This window comes from Coptis chinensis, chromosome 7 (assembly GCF_015680905.1).
Source record: "Coptis chinensis isolate HL-2020 chromosome 7, ASM1568090v1, whole genome shotgun sequence".
NCBI classification, from domain to species: domain Eukaryota; kingdom Viridiplantae; phylum Streptophyta; class Magnoliopsida; order Ranunculales; family Ranunculaceae; genus Coptis; species Coptis chinensis.
The window spans coordinates 61,683,767-61,697,451 of record NC_141462.1 but is presented as its reverse complement, the minus strand read 5'-3'; the positions used below and the strand labels follow the sequence as shown (position 1 = coordinate 61,697,451).

The following is a 13,685-nucleotide window of genomic DNA, read 5'->3' as shown; positions in this document are numbered from 1 at the left end:
CAAGACCAAAATCCATTATTCATGCAGACACTTCACGATTCAATTTCCACACACGAAAAAAGATTGAAACATTACAAATACCTAGACCTCAACAGAATGCAATGTTTCTTGCTGTTGGTGGCTGCAGGTTCTTTTTCTCATTTTTTCTTAGATCACTTGTTTGAATGAAAATGGGTTTTCTCAGTAAACAAGTGTGTATTGTTGTTGGTACATTGGTGTTGTGGACATGGTTTTCTCTCCCTACAATGAACATTGGCGTATGATATTCCGAAAATAATTGAAAGTAAAGAGATCTTTGAAAATTTACCAAGTATTCCGAAATTTTCGAGTTATTCTGGAATTTTCGAAAGTTCCAAAATTGGAAATATATTTTGAATCCGAAAAAAAATTGGATCGGATTTGGCTAGCATATTAGGTTCCGAAAAAAATTCGGAAAAATTCGGAAGGAGGTTAATCCGATCTGATCCGATTCGAAGTCACCCCTACATAAAACAGGCTATGAAGTGTTGTAACACTGTCCTTGAGTTCCGCTAGTGCCGATTTGAAAGCCCTTTTCAGGTCTTGCACATCAAGTTTAAGAATCTCCAACTTTGATTGCACCAAATTGACCCGTTCATAAATATTATAGTTGTTACTAGGTACTCTGGGTGGTCGGTGGTGTTGTGCACCTACAATAGAAAACAAGTCCATATAAAACAGCTACCAAGGTAAGAGAGGTAAGATCATAATATATGAATATCAAAATATATGTGCTCAACACAAGTATCAAAGAAGCAAGCTAAACACAAACACACCAAAAAGTCTTCTAGTTCGAAAACATGTTTCATTTGTCTAAGAACCAATCTTTCACAATTTAATATGTGGACAACCTGCCAATAATCAAAGAAAATCTACAAACTATGTAACTATTACTGATTTAATTTGAACTAAGTAACAAGTATGTCATTTGAGGTCTCGGATTCCTCATATGCAACAAAATATGGCATATGCATATCTGAACCAAGTTAAGAATATGCAACTCAGGCAGATTTTTTCCTTTTCTTATAGTAGTATGCTGTAACATATGTTATATTAATAGATCTGAAGAACCAAGAACACGAACCATGTAAAGTGAGCACTAAGTTTAGGGGGGTTGATTCACATTAACATTATAGTCCTCACAACATTAATCATTTTCACTTAGTGTTGGCATTTGAAAATATATACCGCCAAACCAAGTTTAGTCAACGCAAGTTTAGTGTCCTTACTTTTCCTTAGAAGAACCGTGTTTGCTTCAGAACTTTAGAACTATGAAGACCTTGAAAGTGTTAGAGTTTCTCTCTTAAAAACCAGACCTTGTCTCTCTTAGTTTGTAAAGAGAGCTTGATAGTGGTAATTTTGAGAAATAGATTAGAGTGTTGGAGAGAAGTGGTTATGGGGAGCCATTATATACGATCAGAATAAGAGTAGATAGTGACATATTGTTGATGGCGTCCTTGTTTGTTTTAAGTCCCCAAGTCTGCTGTGAGAGTAATCATTTACAAAACAGGGCAGAACAGAGACACAAGTATGCAGCTGATACGATGTGCATTAATTGTTGGTGGCAAGGGCGCGAAGAAGAAAGTTGATGGGTGTGGGGTTTTCATAGAATGGTAACGAGAGGTACTTACAAAACAGGGTTTGTGTTGTTTGATCTCAAATACACCCTATCAGAATAAGAGATAGAGGGAGATATTCCCACGTGGTATTTTTATGAGCAAGGTGCCACTAAAATCGTGTGGAACCAGGTGTAACATATTGACTAATTGGGTTAGTGAAGTGAGGGAAGCAAGGCCCAAAATATCGCCGATATATCTGATATATATCAATTTTTTGGTACACCGAAATGGATATATTCGATATATCTCAATCGAATATTGAATCCCTCTGTTTTTTTCCCGATATATATCGCAATTTCCGATATAATGATATATATCGACCGATATATCCGCTATAAATTTTTGACTTTGACTGATTTTGTTGACTTTGACCAAATATTGTTGACTTTGACCGATATATTGACAATATTTCCGATATAATCGATGATATTTCCTTTATATTGACATAAACAAAATTTTGACTAGTCAACAAAAAAATACATATCTCCGATATTTCCAATATATCCGATATTTTTCCGTTTTTGGGTACATCGAAATATTCACTTAATTCAATATTTTAGGTCTTGCTGTGAAGTAGGCTTTGATGAGGATCATGATGTAGGCCTCGATGACCATCTATTATGACCATCACATAGTGGTTAATTACTATTACTATGACTCAATTACTACGGTGTTATTACGAATTAAAGTATTAATTATTGGTGTTAATTACGAATTAGTACTAAACAAATTTATTTCTTATTTGGTCCTCTTCTTATTTTTATTTTTTGTTCATTACTAGGGTATGCCCGTGTCGTACGGCATTGATGAACTCGACGCGTCTATGGCACTATCTAACATGAACTTTACGCGCCTTCGGTGTTATCTCCTCTACCAGTCCAATTGGTCATTATCCATAAACCCAATAGCATCAATTGGGCCAGCCCTATATATATATAGTACCATGTTAAATTTGGAGGCCCAATAGTTTATCCGAAGTTTATAGGCTAGCCCAATTAGTTTATAAGCCCACCCACGATTGTTGACTTTTGAGTGATTTTTAGATAGATCATATGGATACTGATTTGGAATATACAAAAAATTGCACAAACCCCTAAATCACTTGGATTAGCCATGTCATATTTTGTGAGGAAGATTTGTAGCCGTAGGATGGGGCCCTTTGGTCCCCACACAATTCTGTTTGGTTAGATCCATAGTTCGGGATTTCGGAATTCTCGGAATTCCGACAAATCCAAAAACCGAAATTCATCAAATTTCGACCCCCTTTATATTCGGAATTTCTACTAATTTCAAAATCCGAAAAGCTAGCGTGCGCAGAGTGTACCCATGCGCAGGCATCTGGGCCACTAATATAAGTACACAAGTACTGGTGTATTGCAATAAAGAAATCGCCAATCAGCGGCTCTCATTCTGCACACATACATACCGATGCACCCTAGATGCCCTCTTTCGAATAATCAAAATTTCGACTCTATATTCGAATTCGGTTTTGAAAAACTAAAATATACATGGAATTCGAGGTTTCGCTTCGAATCACTTAACACTGGTTAGATCACAGATACGCGCACCTTTGGCTCCCGACGCCAAGATCCGCCCGATACTACAGATCCGTGATTTTAAACGCTCTTTTTAGGGCTCGATGCATACCCCCGGTACTAAAAGAACTCCAAACCGAAGCCCGCCTAAAAAAACTTCAATCGAAGCCCATAAGAAGCCCAACAAAAAAACCCAACCGAAGTCCACTAAAAGTCCAGCCGCATTTGTTGACTTCAAGAATGATGCAACACTCTTGTTCCACACTATTAAACAACCCACACCTCATAAGCCCTAGGATTTGCCACCTCATAAGCTAGATCCAAAGGTTAGGGGGTGATGTTGGATGTCCAGCACCACCCTTCTTTGTTATATTGATTAGTGTTAATTATTTGGCCCCACACCATTTATTCGGATCTTTTATTTTCTTTTCAATTCAGTGATTTATATCCATAATATTTAGGTAGCGTTATACAAATTCAAACTTGTCACTTATAAATGTTTTAAGCTTTTAAGGGTTGCCATGTTTTAAGTCCCAATGTCGTTTTTTAAATTACTTGTGCATTTATAAAATCCGACTCTTATAAAATAGAGGTCGGTATAAAATATGTGTATTTTCCACAAGAATATCAACAACGAAATTTCACGAAATATGTCATTTGAATTCGAAATATCGGAATTGATGTAATTTCACTAAATGTGGGAAATGTTTATGGCTTCACTGTGCAGGTTAAGCACTAATCGGGAGCAAGTCGCTCCAAAAGCTTATAACGATTAATCAGATTAATCGGGGATTAATTGCGATTAATCGCCTTAGCTAACCTATAATACATATGTCACATATAAGTGATATAACAACCTAAAACAAAATAAAGTAAAGAAACTACAAGCCTGACTGGTGCAGTGATAGCTGGCCTAAGAGTTTTCTTTGGTTGTTTTTCACTTTTGACGGTTTTGATTATTTCCTCGGTGAAATGAAACGTTTTCAATATATAGATTTGTGGGCTTTTCTTTTTTGGGGATTTTTGTTGGCTTAAATTTTTTCATAAGAAACCTATAAACCTAGTAATCAGCGTTTTTTTTATACTGATTTTCTGATTAATCGCCAATTAAGCGGAAGAAATCTCCTATTTTATGGCACCCACTCAGACCTCTAAATTTTTTCTTGATTGGATCAGTCAAGGGGCGCATATCGCTTATGCGCAGATTAATAGACGCTTAAACCGCCCAGCCACTCAGACCTCTAAATTTTTTGTTGATCGGATCGGTCGAGGGGCGCATAGCGCTTATGTAGCGATTAATAGGCACTTATAATGCCCAGGATTTGACTTGTAATGTTGGAAAATCAGATCAACTCATTATTGTGTGGTTCACTGGTTCAGCAGGTATTAGTTTGATTGGAATTGACTTTGATTACTCTCTTATGTTACATTAAGTTTCATAAAACATGAGAAAATTCAATCCGGTTGGAGACTTGCAGGTACACATGGAGTTGTTCACTAACTTGACTCAACTTAATTGCTTCTTACATGTGGCACTCTTAGCTCACGTCTCTAACCCTTGGTTTTGGGCAATAGAGCCACCGCACCCTACCTAGCTAACTCTAGCTTTAGCCATGATTAATTTCACCAAAAAGTTTTATTTGGCTGACATACTAATAAGTGGGTAACCTCAAGTCTTATTTGTGTAAAACTCAAGAAATGAACCATGATGATGGCACCTACCTATCGACATTGTTTGGGTTGGTTGGATCCTCATTTCTATCCATTTCTATAGTCATCCAAAAAAAATCAGGAAAAATGGTAAGTTAAGTTATTAAGGCATACCTTATCAGTCTACCGATTACAATACCTCGTTACAATATTGTTCGGGTATGTCATTTTTTTGACATATTATAGTCCATAGTACAAACAATAGCGATATATTGCGATATATATTGAGATATCAAAAAATGATACATATTACATAATAAATATCACGATATGCTCGAATATATATATATATATATATATATATATATATATATATTTATATATATATATATATATATATATATATATATATATATATTTTTTAAAAAAAAAAAAAAAAAATTAAGCTAGGGTTAAAGCAGACCCCACCTGTATTGATTCAACCATTCCGTTACATATATTTGTCCACTTACATCATCATTTACAATACATTGCGATTGTATGATCTAGTGGAGGGACAAACCTGTACAACAAAATTAGATGCATCATGATGTGAAGCTAAATAGTCCATTTGCTTTCGGTTCACTTCTCTATAAACATGGGAGAAGGATATAAAAGTGAACTCCGACCCGTTTCATATCTATAGCTTTAATCATGTCCATGCAGAACCAAGGAGGTTTCTCCAACTTGTTGATTGCATTCACACTTCATGAGAGAGTCCGACTCGACCTCCACTTCCTTATAGCCTTCTCGCTATACATCTCTGCGGGCATATGTTGATAGCTTTGATTTCTCGAAACAAAGACATGACGCCAAGCCACCACCGCCATCAACCCCGCTAATGCGACCCTCTTTGTCTCTGATAACTCCACCATGTCCTGCCCCCTTATCGCTTCATCGATCCATCGGTATTGGCCTTCTCTCGCCTGTCATTTGGAGCCCTCCATACACATTCTACTTGCCTTTGTGTCATATATTTGGCGTCGATGTTAAGTCTCTGAAACAGATTCCTAACTCTTGCCGTATCCTTGACTGCTGGTTTTAAAACTTGCAAGTAATTCCTTATGTCTCGCACCATCTTCTCATAAAGGTTTTGCACTGTCTTGGCAACATGCTGAAATCTTCGGTCGTTCCTTTCCTTCCATAGATATGCCACTGCTGCACAGAAAAAAACCTTGTAGATCTCCCCCAAGTCTTCTACTTTGCATATGCGAAGGATAGACGACCACTCCCCCTATTTGTCGCGGCGGTTATCGATATCGATGCCGATGCGCCGCTTGACTCGAGCAAGGACTTCCTTGGAGTATACACATTCAAAGAACAAATGCCCTGAGAATTCTCGGCTATTGATGCATAGGCAGCAAGCTGAATTTTGGAGAATTTTCCTGTGTACGAGTCTGTCCTGGGTGGGAAGGCTTTGAGAGAACAGCTGCCATGTAGAGAAAGAGTGTCTAGGCAACACCCACTTACCCCAAACTAGCTTATGCCATTTCTTCTTTTCCTTCTCTGGTGACAGCGCCTGGTACGCACTGTGTGAGGTGAACTGCCCACTCGAATGCGGTGTCCACACTATCTGGTCTTGTGCGAGGTGTTTGTTGATGTCCACCTCTTGAATCACCGCCTTTAAGGTTTGAGATCAGATTCGATTGATCGCATCAGTCCATTCCCCATTAGAAATGATAACACCGACCTTAGCATCTAGCGGAAAATCCCATTCTCGCCTTTGCTTGAGTCTTCGAAGTAAGCGGTGATCTTGAGCACCAAATGTCATGCCACAAGAGTGTTTCTTCCCCTTTTGCAATGGAGTATTTGATGAGTTTCTTGGCTGCAGTTCTATTGTTCAAAATACTTCGCCACGCCCATGAGATCTCTTGGCACTTTCATAGTCCAAAAGAAGTTGGACTTGATGTGGTGTTTCCAGATCCAATCTACCCAGATGGTGTCTTCTTTAGATATTATTTTGAAAATCAGCCCACAATGTGCACCCACATTCCATCGGTGAACATTCATAACTCTCGGTCCACCTTCTTCCTTTGTTTGTGACTGTGCTCCAACTTCGCTGGTGTAGCCCTTTTCTATTATTTGTGCCAGTCCAAAGGAATTTTGCACAAATACTTTCCACTTGCTCGAGAACTGTCTTGGGCAGAATGAAGGTTCTTGCCCAATATGTGTGAAAAGCCAGCAGGATGGACTTTATAACCTGTAGTCTACCCGCATGAGATAATACTCTTGATTTCCAGTTGGTAATCTTGCGAGTGATCTTCTCTACCAGAGGTTGGCATTCCTTGATACCCAATCGAGCGGAGATGAGGGGGAGCCCTAGATATTTCACTGGAGGTTTGATCAAGTCAACCTCTAAAATGTTAGCCAGAGCACTCGCCTCTTGGTCATCTATTCCTCCCACAAGCAGAGTTGTCTTGTGCTTGTTGATCTGTAGCCCAGTGGCATTTCCAAAAATATCTAGACATTCTTTCATGGCTTGTATGGATGCACTCTCACCTTTACAGAACATCAGAACATCATCTGCGAAAGCCAAGTGCGACATCTTCACCTTTTTGCATTCGAAATGATACTGGATAAGTCGGTTGTTGAGCCTTTCTTGAATCACACAACTCAGGATCTCCATAACTAGGACAAATAAATATGGAGATAATGGATCTCCTTGTCTGACGCCTCTGCCCCCCTTAAAAAAACCTTCCGGGCACCATTAAGCATGGCAGAATAGGAAGGGGATGAAATGCACATTTCAATCCATTGACACATATTTTCTGGAAATCTGAAGGTCCTGATCATTGCCTTGATAGACTCCCAACTGACCATATCAAAAGCTTTCCGAATGTCCAATTTAATGGTACATCTAGGTGTGCTATGCTTCCTGTCATATCCTCGGAGGAGCTCATGAGAAAGCAGAATGTTGTCTTGAATGGATCTGCCAGGAATGAAAGCCGTTTGGTTATTTGAACCGGATCATCAATAACTAGCTTAATCCTATTTGCAATAACCTTAGAAATACATTTATACACGGTATTACACAAGGCTATAGGCCTAAAATCTTCAACTGAGTTAGGGTTATTGACTTTAGGAATAAGACATAAGAAAGTGGTGTTTATTCCTCTAGGAAATATACGCTTTTGAAAAGCATTAAGGATAGCTAGAGAGAAATCATGCCCAACAACATTCCAGCACTTCTTAAAGAAAGTGGGTGTGAACCCATCCGGCCCTCGAGCTGTATTTTCCTTCATCTCAAAAGTGCCTTCTTTACTTCAATTACCGTGAAACCTCCTCTTCCGGGATAGTCTTCATATGTTCGAGATGGTATTTCGGACTTGTAACTGATTGAAGAAATTCTCTCCGCTTATCTTCGGTGCCTCGATTGCCCGAGGAATAGAAGTGTAGTAATCGATGATGGTTTTGTTCACCTCTCACCGTCGATGATAGCATTCCCTTGGGCATTCTGGAGAGACCATATCCCTGCTCTGGCCTTCTTTTCTTCTAAGGATTTAAAGAAAAAAGTTGTGCATTTATCTCCTTCTAACATCCATTCACTATCTTGCTTGCTTTTGATCTCAGAGATTTCAATACCTGCCAGTTCACCGTACCTCTGCAATGCTACCTGTTCTTTCTGTCCCAGATAAGGGTCCCATGGCTTTGATTGAAGCTGTCTCTGGATGTCATATAGGTCCTCTCTGGCTTGCTGAACTCTTTCATGGATGTTGGAGAAGTTATTCCTAGCCCACGACTTTATCCTCTCCTTCAGAAGCTTAAGTTTTTGCATTAGAACATACATAGGATTGGAGAAAACAGGGTTCTGCCACACTTCTTTCAGCATGGAGTGGAAGTGCGGATGTTCCAGCCAAGAGTTCTTGAATCTAAATGGCGTCGCCTTCCTCTCCGCGTCATCCCAAGATAGGAGAATAGGCGAGTGGTCAGAAACACCGTGAGGCAGAAATTCTGCTTTGGAATTGGGAAACCCATTTACCCGGAGGTCATTAACCATACATCTGTCAATTTTGCTCATAATTCTGCCTTTGCCCTTCACCTTGTTGTGCCATGTGTAGAAGAAGCCACCGAATCTCAGGTCAACCAGTTCAGTTTTGAGCAGACAGTCCACAAATTCCTCCGCTTCTCTTGGGTGCATTGGTCTCCCACCCTTTCATTCCTCCGCTGTGGTGATGTTGTTGAAATCTCCAGCTGTGCACCAAGGCAAGTTCAGTGAACTCTTTATGGCAATTAAATCTCTCCATAAAATCTGCCTGAGATTTTTGGTGTTTCTGGCATACACTGCAGTTAAAAGGAACTCTTCGTTATTGGGTTTGTATCTCCCCTTACAGTGGATGTACTGATCAGATTCTGCTATCTTATTGATTTCCATCAAGTACGGATCCCAGCAAATCCAAATACGGCCAGAAGGATCCTTACTGTAGTTATTCATATGCTCCCATAAAGGGCAGCATGTGTTTCTGATGAAATCATATCTGTCTTGTCGGACTTTGGTTTCTAGCAAGCAAAAAACGCTAAGTTTCTTCTCTACTCTGACCTTGTTTATTTCCCTCGCTTTTGCAACATCATTTGCACCTCTAAGGTTCCAGAAGCACATGGGTGTCATTATCTATGATTTCGGTTCTTGGAGCCTTTAGGTCTGCCCCTACTCTTCTTGCCACTATTGTTACTTCTTGAATTCGATTCCTTCTGCTAACCGACCTCAGCTCTGCTCTTTCCACCTTGTTTCCCAGATCTAGTTGTGACCCCAGTTGGTATTTCAAGCGGTCGATTATAGCCAAAGATCATCTGTCCTATTATCTACCCAACACGATCGTGGAAATGCTCAGTTTCCTCTTCCGAGATTTTTGATTCCTCGAGTCCTCAGATAGTCTGTCAAGAGATGAAATCTACTTGCTTCCGTGTTGTACATATGACTCTCTTGAATTCCATGACCGGATAACAAGGTTCGTCATGATTTGCTTCTGTCTTTGGGTTTCCCTATCCCTACTTTCTTCCCTGTTGTCCAATGTACACAATCATCGAGGAATCTATGTTGTCATTCCCGAATATCATCACTCTCCGGTGCATTCGCCCGGACTCCACTTGCTCTTCCCGAAGTTTCCACCTCTTGTGGTTGTATAAGGCTTGTTTTCGGGCATCGAGTTACTAGTGGCTCTTGTGTCGTTCTTGGCCTCCACTCTTGTGCTCTCTTGCTTCTTTGTAGTCTCCTTTTTGACTCGACGGACATTCTATTCCTATCCATTGCGGTTCTGTTCTCTTGGTTCATTGCCTCCTTGTTCCTTGTTTGCATTTCTCGTGGTAGATTGCGGCATTGAGTCTTTTCTTTTGATGTCTTCCTACATTCAGTGACTAGGTGTCCCACACACTTGCGGTTGTTGCAAAACTTAGGGATCGATCCAAATTGGATTCTGCGCGTAACTCAACCCCTAGTTCAGGCACTTCCACAAATATTTGATCCGGGATTGGAGAGGCTAAGTCTATATCAACCAGGACGCTGGCATAATATCCATTCGTTCTTTCCAGCGCAAGTTCAGATCAACATGAATCGGGCAGCCAAGACCTCGGCCCCATACTCATGAGTATTTCTACTTCCCAAATATTCAAAAGGCGGACTGAAACTTAACCCACACATACGCAGATGTTTGTCTATGGGTATCGATATTAAAGTTTGGTGTCCATTTGGTGAATCTAACCAGTTGGCCCTGCAAAAACCAAGGACCACCAAAGAAAATACGATTATAGTCTTCCTCATTAGAGAATCTGAACAAAACATATCCTTTCCCCAGGGGTGAAAGCTTGAATGTTGCAGACAATCCCCACTCAGCGGTAACTGCCGATCTGATGGTGTCCATGTTCAGGGATTTAGCCTCCAGCCTAGTGATTAAAGCAAACTTACAAGCTTCTATTCCTTTTTCCACCGTAGCTCTGGAGATTTTAATTGCCGGCTTATCTCCTTTGCGTGTTGGAAGTGGAAGGTTAGAGATGTTCACTGTTTGCTTCATCCTACCTCGAGCTATATCAGCATACGAATCTCTGGTGGATGCAGGATTGTTTCTGAGCTCGCCTGTCGCCGAGATGTTTCTCGCTCCATCCACCTCGAAGACCTTGTGAACCTTACTTGATGTCGGCCACTATTGAGTCCAACTGGAACCGAAGTCATCGACCTCAAAGATAACCGATTCAAAGGAAACTTGTTTTGACCAGATTTCTGAACTCTCTCAGATCCGGAGGAGATTTTTACCGATGGTGAAAGAGAGGAAGAGAAAGAAAAAATCTTCCACCTTTGAACTCTTCGCTGTAGACAGCGGAGGATTTACCAAAAGTGGAAAGAAAAAGGCGCTCACTCCAGAATATATTCAACTGTAAATATCGACGATATTTAAAAGATATTTACAATATATGCGATATTTAGCGATATTTGGAGATATTTTGTGTAGTTAACAATTGTATTTAATATTTGAGGTTAATATTTATGAGGAATATTTATAATTATATTTCAAATAAATATAAATCGGATATAAATTATATATCAAGAAATATCCATGATATTTGTCGATGAATTCGAAATGTCGGAATTGATGTAATTTCACTAAATGTCGGAAATGTTTATGGATTCACTATGCAGTTTAAGCACTAATCTGAAGCAAGTTGCTCCAAAAGCTTATAGCGATTAATCGGAATTAATCGGGGATTAATTGCGATTAATCGACTTAGCTAACCTATAATACATATGTCACATATAAGTCATATAACAACCTAAAACAAAATAAAGTCAAAAAACTACAAGCCTAAGTGGTGGAGTGATAGCCGGATTAAGACGAGTTTTCTTTGGTTGTTTTTCATTTTTTACGGTTTTGATTATTTCCTCGGTGAAGTGAAACGTTTTCAATATACCGATCTCTTCAATATATAGATTTGTGGGCTTTTCTTTTTTGGGATTTTTTGTTTTTTGTTGGCTTAAATTTAACAAAAAAAAAACCTATAAACCTATTAATCGGTGCTTTTTTTATACCGATTTTCCGATTAATCGCCGATTAAGCTAAGAAATCACCCGTTTTATTGCACCCGCTCAAACCTCTAAATTTTTTCTTGATCGGATTGGTTGAGGGGCGCATAGCGCTTATGTGGCGATTAAGCGGCGATTAATAGGGCTTTAAACCGCCCAGCCGCTCAGACCTCTAAATTTTTTCTTGATCGGATAGGTCGAGGGGCGCATAGCGCTTATGCCCCGATTAAGCGGCGATTAATAGGCACTTAAACTACCTAGCAGCTCAGACCTCTAAATTTTATGTTGATCGGATCGGTCAAGGGGGGCATAGCGTTTATGCGCCGATTAAGCGGCGATTAATAGGCGCTTAAACTGCCCAAGATTTGGCTTGTAATGTTGGTAATTCATATCAACTCATTATTGTGTGGTTTGATTGTTCAGCAGGTATTAGTTTGATTGGAATTGACTTTGACTATGGGTTATATTACATTAAGTTTCATAAAACATGAGAAAGCCATTCAATCCGGTTGCAAACTTGCGGTACGCATGGAGTTGTTCACTGACTTGACTCAACTTAATTGCTTCTTACATGTGGCACTCTTAGCTCACGCCTCTAACCCTTGGTTTTGGGCAATAGAGCCACCGCACCTTACCTAGCTAACTAGCTTTAGCCATGACTAATTTGACCCTCTTATATGGAACGTACTAAGTGGGTAAAAGAGTAAAACTCAAGAATTGAACCATGATGATGGCACCTGCCTATCGACATTGTTTGGGTCCTCATTTCTATCCACTTCTATACTCATCCAAAAAAAGATCAGGAGAAATGGTACGCAAGGCATACCCTATTATACTATTGTTCGGGTATGTCATTTCTTGTGACATACTATAGTCCATAGTACAAACTACTGCGATATATCACGATATATATCGAGATATCAGAAAAGGATATATATAAATTACGATATGCTCTAGGATATATCTCTCCTTTAAAGAACGTGCCCCCACCTACAGTTTTTTTTCATACGCCATTTTTTTCTTTTTTTCCGATTTTCCCCTCGCCAAATACTATTATTACAACCCATGCCATCCGAAATTTTGACAATTCCACCAGAAATTTCGACGATTTTATTAGAAATTCCAGACAAATTTTCAAAAATTATTTATTACTATTTTATTTCGGTTTTATTTTAACCCTCTTATTTTAATTTTTTTAACCCGACAAATTTTAACATATTTAGTCTAAATTAGTGGGTTAGTGGCATAGTTAGCAATTCGTAATACGGTAAAAATTTGATACGGAAAATATTAGAATAAAATTTGAGTTTCAACAAGAATTCGTTTTTTCAATTCGGATTAAAAAAAACGGAAACGGCAAAAGTTCCCATTCATAAGTAATTTGAGTATAATACGAAGCTAAAATTTAAAAAATACGATAAAATTTGACAACATACTAAACTTATAGTGAAAATATGAATAATTCGCGAATTAATGATTTCTTGCCTAATTAACGAATTATTCCGTATCATTGATAAATACGACATTTTTAAACGTTTTCCGAATTAAACAAATAATTCGTGAATAATTTGCTGAGTTGCTAACTATGGTTAGTGGGACCTCCTTACATCTAGAACAACAAACCGGGTCAGAAATTTAAATTAATTTTTAATGATCGATTCAAATTTCAATTTTGGAATTGGGGTTTTTTATTAAGAAGGCATCTAGGGTGCATCAGGGTGTATGAGTGCGCAGGAATGAGGGCCATTGGACAGTACTTCTTTGTTGAAATACACTAGTACTTTTGCCTATATGAGTGGCTAATAAGCACCCAAA

At 39.0% G+C, this 13,685-nt stretch overlaps 1 protein-coding gene across 1 annotated transcript; it reads right to left on the bottom strand.

The window, feature by feature from the left end:
• Window positions 1-8,276: 8,276 nt before the first annotated feature.
• On the bottom strand, window positions 8,277-8,999 carry LOC147488263 (uncharacterized). The gene has a single exon (XM_086574325.1). It carries the CDS (start codon window positions 8,997-8,999, stop codon window positions 8,277-8,279), a length of 723 nt encoding a protein of 240 aa, XP_086430451.1.
• Between the last annotated feature and the right edge of the window lie 4,686 nt (window positions 9,000-13,685).